Genomic DNA, 10558 nt, shown 5'->3' with positions numbered 1-10558 from the left:
GGTCCATTATTTGGGTGTGTTGATAGATTACTTTCAACAGTCGAATTAAAAAATTGTTTGTGTGGTAGTTAAGTTCTTGTATCCTTAAATACAAGTTGTTTTATGCTAGGTTTTCCTGTTTTAGGAGAAGCTATTTTCTGTACCTACCTAATGATGTAATATTAGGTAGATGTCGAAGAAATATCTATTAATTATACAGTGGAGGGATGAGGAAGCTCTATCTGAAGTTCAGTTTTGGTTATGCTCCTCTGAGAAATTACCAAACAGTGAAGTCCTAACATAATGCCACAATTTTTAATGGGAGTCAAAAGTAACTGTTCCCCAAGAAGTACTTAATCTGGCTTATAAGGGATTTTGATATTTTTGCTTTGAAACAAAATGAAGGGGGAAAAAAAAGAAAACAATTGACAGAAGTTTGACAGAAGAAACATTCATTTGTGAATCAGTCTTCAATGTTAAAAAATTTCTTTCATTTTCTTTTCACAGAAGGAACTGGGTGATCTCCTGCATAGTTCGGACAGTGATAATTTATTGGTAACTAGTCCGCCCAAGAAGAAAAAACAAAGCGGATCCTCCTTCAAAGAAAGCACTGCAGAAGCTGTTTCTACTCCCACAAAAGAACGTAAAGAAGATTATCTTTTGACTTCCTCAATAGCAGAATCTGACTTACAGGGGACCAGTCCTCAAAGAAATTATAAAGAAAAAGGATCCCCCTCCAAAAAAAGTCCTAGGAAAGCTGGTTTCTCTCCATCTAAAAGAAGGGGAAAAATTGGATCCCCATCCAAAAATAGTGCTGAAAAAGTTGGCCCTTCTCCCTCTAAAGAAGCTGTAAAAATTGGATCCCCATCCAAAAATAGCTCTGAAGAAGTTGGCCCTTCTTCCTCTACAGAACCTGCAAAAGATCCTATTTGTAATTCCTGGATTACCGAATGTGATTTTGACAAAATTCCCGAAAAGACCAAAAAAGAGCTTGAAAAATATCTAATTGGTATTTTAGGGAAAAGCTCCGATGGTCAGGCACTTATCAAATCCAGAGACCAACTTCTGACCAATTCAGACCGACAAAAACTGGTTCACATTATTATATGGTCATTATTATCGGAGAGTGCTAGCAAAAAAATATCTCCAGCTAAATTCGTACAGCTTTCCTTTGCCATCAAATGTGTTTTCCCAGCCGAAAAGCCCAGCATTTATTATGTTCATCAAGTTAACCTTGGGCATCAACGAAAAATTTCTGCCAAGGGAAAATTGTACCAAAAGTACAATAATTCCAAAAGATTTCTGAAGAAGAAAGGAGTAAACCTTGAGATTATTAAAGTAGCAGAAACAGAAGCTTCAACATCAACATCAGTTGTTGAATCAGGTACTGATTTTTCTGTATTCCATACCTTTCATTATTCTTAGACCTACTTCCTATAAAAAATAAATTCCACTTGAAGAAACTTTCAGTCACAAAATATAAAATGCTCTAGAAGACCAAGTATCTACATATCGATAGTGAAACTGCAGATACGCGTATCTTGGTTTGCAGGGTCGCAGACTTCCTGTCATGCTTTATTTTTGACACAGAAAACTACACAGCAGCATTTCTTAAAAACTTCAGCAATTTTTTCTTCTTTATGAAGACTATTCTGTGGAAATTGTAAGCCACAATGTTGGTTTGGTCTTTTTTTAAAAGAACAAAGTAGGAGCAGAGGTTTTGAAAAACTGGAACCGAGCTCCACATTTTTGCGGTTACCCATTTGATGTGCTATTTGGTCGGACCTAACCATAATCAGCCGAAATGCCTTTTTTCTTGTCTAATTTTTGCTCATGTTTTATTTTGTTCCAAGAAAACAAAGTAGAAATTCAATAACAAAATTATAGGTCAGAATATTGCCTAGTTTTTCTCTAAAAAATTAAAACCTTAAGAGAAAATTAGGCAATCTCTAATAGAGTGCAGCCCATTCTGGTTAACTGCATCCATTAGAAAGTACTTGTATGAGCCTCGTTGGCCAAAAGCCAGTAAAAATTCTGGTCTTTCACAAATTTCCACTAAATGAAAGAATAAGTACTTAAACAAAAGTATCTAAATTTAAAAACAAAAGTGTAGTCTCTTTGAAGCCGCCTCTCCAACAGCATTATGTAATTTATGAACGCTCTCTTAGCCTCAATTATTTTCTGTTTCACTTATACCTATCTATTTCCAAAAGACACCAACAAAATCTTGTGTATCCTGCTAAGAGCATTTTCAAAGTTGATTTCTTCATTTTTTTTCCTTTCTTCTTTCAGTTGTCGACGAAGCTGAGGATGAGAAAGAATTGATTGACAGGGACGACGATTGGCTCAGCAAAGGCGGCGAGGAGCCATGGCTGAGGGTGATTGAGGCTTGGAGGCGTACTGCCAAAAGAAGATATACTTCTTTGTTACAAAGTTTTTCCACTGGGATTGTGGATTATTTTCAAAAGTATCAAGTCCTTACAAAACCATATGGGTATAAATTGGTGAGTGAAGTCTGTTTTACTTTTACAATGAATAAGGTCAGTAGATTGGTTAGTCAGCACCCTATCTTTGAAGAAAAAATGAAGGGCACATAACTATGCACGACTGCCCCTATTCGAAAAAATTTTCCATATTTATTTTTAAGCTCTTCATGTTTCGCAGTTGATTTTTTTTAGTATATTTTTCAAAGGTAGAGAAAAAATAAGAACAAATTACGATTATAGTACTTTCAAGTGAAGTTTGATGGTCTCAAACAATAGCTGCCTGGGACTGGTTGTAGGGACGGAGGGGGGACAGGACCAAAGCACAAGGATTAGCCCTTGTGGGCTATTTGAAGTAGGGGGAAAAAAAAAAAAAAAATTACTCGAAAAGATAATTAACTGCTCCTCATTAAGGCAAAATTTGCTGCACACATAACTACTAACTAACATGTTGCTCTTACAGAGCTTCTGTGTGCTCTGCGACTCCCAACCGCCACTGACAGAGATTCTGCCAGAGCTCCTCCAGCAAATCACATCTCCTCATTTCTGGCCTTATTCCATCAATCCACGATTTGACAGGGCGTCCTCTACGTTTTCTGCCGGGGGGACCCAACACAACTGCCATTACATAAACATAAGTAGAGAGGTGAAAGGGAAACATTTTCAGGGAACCTGACTCTGCTCGTCACTTCATTCAATTATTTTCATCAGTTCATTAGCTTTTAACCTGTGAGAGATTTGAAGAAGAAAATTGGTAAGATTTGGTGGACGAATTTGAATGGCTCGAAAGTCGGTACATACATGAGCTTTACTGTCCTTATGGTGGATGGAGTATTATAAATTAGACAGTCCTAAATAACTGATCTCCTTAATTTTCCTTCTGACGTATTTGAGTAATAATCTTATTTTTCCTATTCTGTTTCAGCTGAACGAGGATTTCAATATTATTTTCCCGGAAAAGGAAAACCTTTTATTTGAAAACTGGCCGAAGACGTCTGTTAACATAATACGTTGTATTCAAGAGAAGTGTAAGACGGATACAAGTTTTAGAAGATTATTGGCAGACGACTTTCCAGAAGTCGCTGAATGGAATTTTGAAAGTTAGTATATATGATAGTAAATACAAGATTAATCAGTATCTCGGAGTCAATGGGTTCATAGACCCTGAAAAACTGAAGTTTTCTTGGAAACATGGGATTTTCCCGGAAGAATGTAACTTTCTAGAAGTCAGGTGCATGCCAGGATAAAAGAGATGTCATTTCTGGTTTAAAAACCAAAAACTGGAAGGAGCAGACGCATGGCATGTCTTTAAACTTTTCTCAATTTTTCTGATAAGAAAATTTCCGTGGTAAAAATACAAAATCTGCCCATTTAACCGATCCAGGAAGGATGGTCAACATTTTATTTCATAACATCTAATGGGGCTATTCTCATAGGCTCCAAGATATGATAATTACCCAAATTTTTTCTGTCACCTATTTTCTTTGATCGAATCTTCCTCAAACTTAATTTTTTGAGGGTGTAGGAATTATTTTTTTTTAAAATTAAATGTAATGAAATATTGGTGGATGACATTAACATTACAGTCACTTTCTCCTCATCAGCCTTCAGAATATACCAGTAGCCTCATCGTACTTAGGAAAGAAGAATTGTATCCTCTTTTTGATGCATAATAAGTGGAGGAGATTTTCATCGGCTAAAAGTGTGAATTCTTTAGTTTGACAGAGAAAACTATCTTTTCTGAATAAGGGTACAAATTAATAGGCGTACTGTGGATGGGTCCCTAAGTATGAATATTTGGATATGGAATCCAAAAATGTCATTTCTTTTCCTCTGGCCTGGACCAATCCTGCAGACAATATAATTTTCCCAGGACAGCTTTGAGTTTCTGGAAAATTCGTATTTCTGGGGGAAAATAGATGTAATTTTTTTAATTCGGCACTGAAAATCTATTGTGGATGCTCCTCTCACATTCTGGCCTCATTTTGGCAGTGGATCTTTGCTGCATAGCAAGAAAGAAGCTGATAGTGTCAGCGGTAGCTTTAAAGTAACTGCTTATTTTGAAGGATTTTCATAGTGATCGGTTAATTCTTCTTTTTTCATGTCATTTACAGTTGGATTATACTAATCAGGAATAATTCAGTTCCCTCTGAGCTTTACCTTTGGAAGGGGAGGAAAAGACACGGGTGCTCAAAAAATAATCTCATATTTGACTTTTTTATGCCCGATCAAAATGGTACAATGGTGTTACAGGCTGCTCCTCAGGGTCTTCCTGTTTGATTAAATACTTTTGATTAAACACTTTCAAAACACTTTATTGAGTTCTAATCAACAAATCTTGTCAATTTTCAAACATATTTCTCGTTATTTTTGTCTAATATAAAGATGTTTATTTTTGCAGGTGCTGAGAAGCGCATTTTTTACAGTTTACGGGCGCTACCGTATTTGTTCAGTCCAGTTACAAGACGCAAAAAGTTGCGCATCTCCAAAATCGAAATCAAGGAGAACTTTATGATTTACGTTGAAACAGCGGATACATTGCAAAGTGAATTACAGCGGCGCTACGAAAAGTGTAAGAAATATAAAGAAACAGCACAGCCCATGCTTTGCTTTGTGGGGCAGGATAAAGCCCAAATCGAAATCAACAACATTTTATATTCCTTTGAAGGGACTCCGCTTTCAGCTGTGGATGCTTGTTTTAAAGCCTTTATGGTCTTAAACCTGCAGTATCCTATCGGAGGTGATCTTGTTTGGTTATTCATACAAAAACATATTTACAGAATCCAAACCAAATATGACGCCGAAATTTATAGTCCTCAAATCGACGGCCTAGCAGTCAATTTGGAACTTTAACACTCTTATCATGTTATAAGCTCACAACTTTATATTTCTCGAAACTTTTTAGTTTTTTTTTCAATGTTTTTTTCCTCTAATTTTCTTCTTAAGGTATATATATTTTGCCCTCTTTGATTAAAATTTCTTCAGAAAGCTCATACAAAGTAATTATCTTCAGTGAAAAAATGCCTGTTTGCTTCAAATGCAAGGATAATATAGCATCATTTCAAAATTTAAAACTTCATTTCAGAGTGAAACATGCTCTGAATCCGGATAGTATAATTAGATGTGCAGAAGCAGGGTGCATAAGGAGTTACTCATCTATGAAAAATTTTGCAAAACATTTCAAAAACACTCATGAAACGCATGGTCTCAATCAAGTAAACTTACCCCAGAATAATGAAATTGTACAAGCGGAGGATCCTGTGGCTGATGAACCAAATCCACCTTCACCTGTTCCCTCTGTAAGCTCAACTCACGAGTTGATTAATATTTTAGATGATGTTAATATTCCCGAGGCCATCAAAGAACAATGTGCAATTTTTGTTTCAAAATTAAACAGCAATCTCAGCATTCCTCGCAGTGCCGGTCAAAAAATTATTAATCACGCCTCTGACCTTATAGCTACTTTCACCTCTCTTATGCAAGGAAAAATTAAGACATTTTTTAATAAAGAAGGTGGACCTTCTCCTGATGATTTTGCGGAGTTGGATCACTATTTTTCTTTGCTTCAATCTCCATTTCATGACGTTGCTTCTGAATACAAGCGCCTTAATTATTTTAAAGAAAGAGGCACATACATTGCCCCACAAAGTATTGAGTTTGGGTATAGAACTGTGGTAAAAACGAGAAGGGCTCGATCAATTGTGACAACCAAAAGGGGACTTAGGCGTGTAGTCATACTGAAACGAAAAGAAAGATGTTTCTGTCGTGTAAAAATCACAGGCGAGTTCATTCCTTTAAGTCAAACTTTAAAAATATTTTTTGAGTATGGCAATATTTTCAGTGATACTTTAAAGTTCATGGATTCCCTTCTGGCTGAAACAAATGTCATCAGAAATATTGTTCAAGGCACTTACTGGAGAAGTTTTCTGGAGGAGTTGAAAAACAAAGGCAGTAACAAATGCTATCTCCCACTTTTGATCTATGCAGATGAGTTCGAAGCAGGAAATCCTTTAGGTTCGCATTCTGGGATAAATAAATTATGTGGTGTTTATGGCTCTGTTCCATGCCTGCCCCTGCAGTATCAATCCAAGCTTACCTCAATATTTTTGTGCTCAATGTTCAAAGCCAATAATCGTAAACTTTTTGGAAATAAGAAAATTTTCAAAAAGTTAATTGATGAGCTCAATAGTATTGAAGATAATGGTGTGATGATAACTGTTAATGGCATGGAAAAAGTTGTATTTTTCAAAGTCTGCTTATTAGTTGGGGACAACTTGGGGCTCAATCAAATTTGTGGGTTTAAAGAACATTTTAACTCTGACTATTGTTGCCGCATCTGTCGTATTACAATTGCAGAGTTAAACTATCAAACAAAGGAAAATTTAAACATCTATAGAAATCCTGAAAATTATGCGGCAGATGTGGCAACAAATAATGTCACCTTGACCGGTGTGAAGGAAAAATGTGTTTGGAATGATATAGTAGGTTTTGATGTGACACTCAATTTGTCACTGGATTTGTTACATGACGTCTGGGAAGGAGTAGCAGGTTTTGATGTCATTTTTATTTTGAATTACTTGATAGATTTTCAGTTTTTATCATTTGACACACTTTGTTTGAGAATTAGTGATTTTGACTATGGTTTAATTGACTCTCGGAATAAACCCCCTGCCTTCTCCAAGAATTTTACTATAGATTCTCTAAAACTCTCAGCCTCTGAAATGATAGTTCTAGTTAAGTACCTACCCTTGATTCTCGGAGATTATGTCCCAGAAGATGATGAAGTATGGTCTATACTTTTAAAATTAAGAGAAATTACAGATTTACTGATGGCACCTGCTTTGCAGACTCAGTGCGCTGAATTGATGCAACTTTTAATTCAAGAACACCATGAAATATATTTAAAAGTGACCAAATCTCATTTAAAATTCAAACATCACTGTTTGTTGCATTACCCAACCTTCTTTCTGAGACATGGTCCTCTCAGACACGTTTGGACTATGCGGTTTGAAGGAAAGAATAAGGTCTACAAAACAATTGCTTACGCAATTGCTTCTCGTCGAAATGTTGAAAAATCAGTCTCAATAAAGCATCAGTTATATTTTAGTGATTTAATTTCAAGTCAGTCGCTTGTGAAAGAATCAATCGAATATGGCCTCTCCACCACCATTCGATTGAACGATTTGGCCCATTACAAAATCAACGAGAAGATAGCAAGGTCAGGTTTACCACATAGTCTTCTCAGTGTATCATGGGTGGAAATCAATAGTACCTTCAAACCCTCAATGATGGTGTTGAATGACATTTCTGATGACAACCCTATTTTTGCAGAAATTGAAGAAATTTTAATCACTGAGGAAAATACAATTTATTTTATTTGTTCTGAATATGAAACCGTATCTTTCTTGAATCATTACCATGCCTATAGTGTTCTAAAGATGAAAACCTTTACACTCCTGAAATATGATGATTTGCTCTCTCAAGTGCCCCTAACATTGTCAGTTTTAGAAGGTAGGCGGTATTTTGTTACATTAAATCATTCTTTGTAAACGATTAAATCAGTGATAGCAGAATGAAATTGACTGCCTTTAGTAGGAATTAAGGAACTAAGATTTCTGGGATTCAAGAGTCCGCTTGTGAGTTAGCAGTGAGCTGAATTTTAGATTGGTTAAAAAATTTACCTTCTGCTAACCAACAGCCTATGCTTTGTTTCCCTTAAAAGTTGGTTCCTCTCTGTTAAACTGGTCCTAGACATACATTCAGAATCTTTCAATAGGTATGTTTGCAAACAGGCAGTCTCAAAGTCTACACTCGGGCCCTATTGATATGTTAGAAATTAGGCAGAGCTTAAAAGTTTCTTTTCTTGTGATAATGGTGGCCGAAGCCCAAAAAATTGGTGTATGTATTTTATTTTTTCGGAAGGAGATGTAACGTAGTTGTAAGTTGTTCCTAAGATTTCCAGTATTTTGTGATGAAACATATTTCTTAAATGTTAATCTGTGAAATTGACTGACTTTCGTTTTTTTTTTTAGTTTTTAAGTTCTGCAAAGACTTCGCTGGAAGAGATAGGTGCATTTTCCCAAGATTCTTTGGTTCTAGAAAATATTGCTTAAAATCCTGATGCAGTTGTTCAAACTATTAGACTGAATGTGTCAGTTGTTCTAACTATTAGACTGAATGTGTTCGTTTCCTCTCTCTACTTTAATTATTAGTCTAGATACTAGACACTGGGAATTTACTTCCTTTGATTTTCAGCATTTCACGATGGAACATATTTTTCAAAATGTTTCTGTGTGCAATTGACGGATTTTTGTTTTTTCCTCTCAGTTTGTAAGTTTTTCAATTGAAAACCTTGTTGGGGAAAAAGGTGTTTTTAAAAAGTTCCTCGTTTTTTCTAGAAACTCGTGTTAAAAATTTGAGTGCAGTCAACCTAACTGCTAAACTAAATTTGTTCGTTCTTCTTTATTCACTTTTATCGATGTTAAAATTCTCAATAAAATTTTTTATGTCTATCAATATTAGTATTTCTTTTTGTTCAAATTAATACCTAGGTATACATAGAGATAAAAAACCAGGTGATGACATTTGCTGATTAGTTCACACCGTGATGTAGGTGAGTACAATAAGTTGTCATAATGCTAGCAAAATTTAAAATTCAAAGCACTCGAAACGAACGGTATACTATACCGTTGTTATAGTGCAATTCAACACATAAAAATGTTTTAAGCAGTTCGTTCTTATAAAATGATTTCCTTCCTTAAACGCACTGTTTTCGAGGATATGTGTGACAGTAATTTCTGTAGCTGCTCACTTATGTCATCAACCTGTTTCCAACATGTCTGAATGGCAATCACCTACTTTTTTCTCTCCATAATATGCCGGAATCACACGCTGAATGAGGGCGTCAACAGGCATCGCTCAACAATTAATATTTCGTAAATGTTACTTACTTTCATCCAAATTTGTATCAAATCTATTCAAATACTTTAGAAAAAATTGATAACTGCTGGACTCCAATCCTCATCAGTGGCCTGAATTTTGCGCGCGACGTGCAAAATTCAGGCATCGGACCGATGAGTTCCACTTTTAGCTCCCTACATTCAGCGTGTGATCCAGGAAATACTGATAAATCTATAGTAACTTCAACCTACAATGCACGCTAAAAATCAGATTTTTAACCCCTTCTTCCCCCAGGACGCGTTTAACGCGCAGGTGTATCCCTCCCCTCCCCATAAGAAATCATAACACTCCCCTTATGACGTCTCGCAGTGAAAAAAGTACTGATAAACCTCCATTTTTAATTCATTTTTTTTTATCTGTGAAACAACTAAATTAAGGGAAAGATGAAGTAACCCAATATAAGTCATCTGATCATCCTTTATCTCAAATTTCAAGGGCAAAATGAGAATAATGAAACAAGAAAGAAATCTCAAGAAGCATAGAGATAAATATAATGTATGAAATAAAAGTGAAAGAAATACAACGAAATTAAATTCTCATTTTATTAAATTCATCAATATATTGTCATTCTGAAGTAAATAAATAAATAAATTTATCAATTGCGTACATGAATATTATAGGTTGTCAATGAAAGCTCCAGCACCCAAAACTTTCGACCTCCGAGCCCGGAGCGGTGTCTACATAGCCGGTAACCTTTTTCAGTGTAGAAAAGTACAAAAAGACAGCGGCAAGCGTTACGTAACGTAAGCGTTAAGCGACTCTGGACCCCTTCCTCCCCCTGCAATGAGCCCGAAATTTATACATATCTCATGAACGACCCACATAGGGCCACGAGAAAAAACACGGCAGTCAGGAGTACCAGAAATGGGCACTCCCTACTAGCGTGCGGTAGCGAAAAACGCGCCAGCGACCCTGCTGGTTTTCTAAACTGCCGTGCGGCTGTAGACCCAAGGTAGTCGTCTCAACCACCGGAAAGTAGTTGAGACAACTACCGTGGCAGTCACGGTAGCCACCACGGTAGTTGTCTCAACTATTTTCCGGTAGTTGAAGCTACTGCCACGGTGGTTGAGATGACTACCTTGGGTCTACCGGCGCACGGCAGTTTAGACAACCAGCAGGGTAGCTGGCGCGTTTTT

At 36.3% G+C, this 10558-nt stretch overlaps 1 protein-coding gene across 1 annotated transcript; it reads left to right on the top strand.

Annotated features, from left to right (window-relative positions):
* The first annotated feature begins 2777 nt into the window (after positions 1 to 2777).
* Positions 2778 to 8184, top strand: LOC140225050 (uncharacterized). Its single transcript, XM_072302508.1, has 2 exons — positions 2778 to 5313; positions 5409 to 8184. Exons 1-2 carry the CDS (start codon positions 4848 to 4850, stop codon positions 8009 to 8011), a joined length of 3069 nt encoding a protein of 1022 aa, XP_072158609.1. The 5' UTR covers positions 2778 to 4847; the 3' UTR covers positions 8012 to 8184.
* Positions 8185 to 10558: the final 2374 nt, after the last annotated feature.

Source organism: Bemisia tabaci, chromosome 7 (assembly GCF_918797505.1).
Source record: "Bemisia tabaci chromosome 7, PGI_BMITA_v3".
NCBI classification, from domain to species: domain Eukaryota; kingdom Metazoa; phylum Arthropoda; class Insecta; order Hemiptera; family Aleyrodidae; genus Bemisia; species Bemisia tabaci.
The sequence above is the reverse complement of the archived record's forward strand: the minus strand, read 5'-3'. Positions and strand labels throughout refer to the sequence as shown.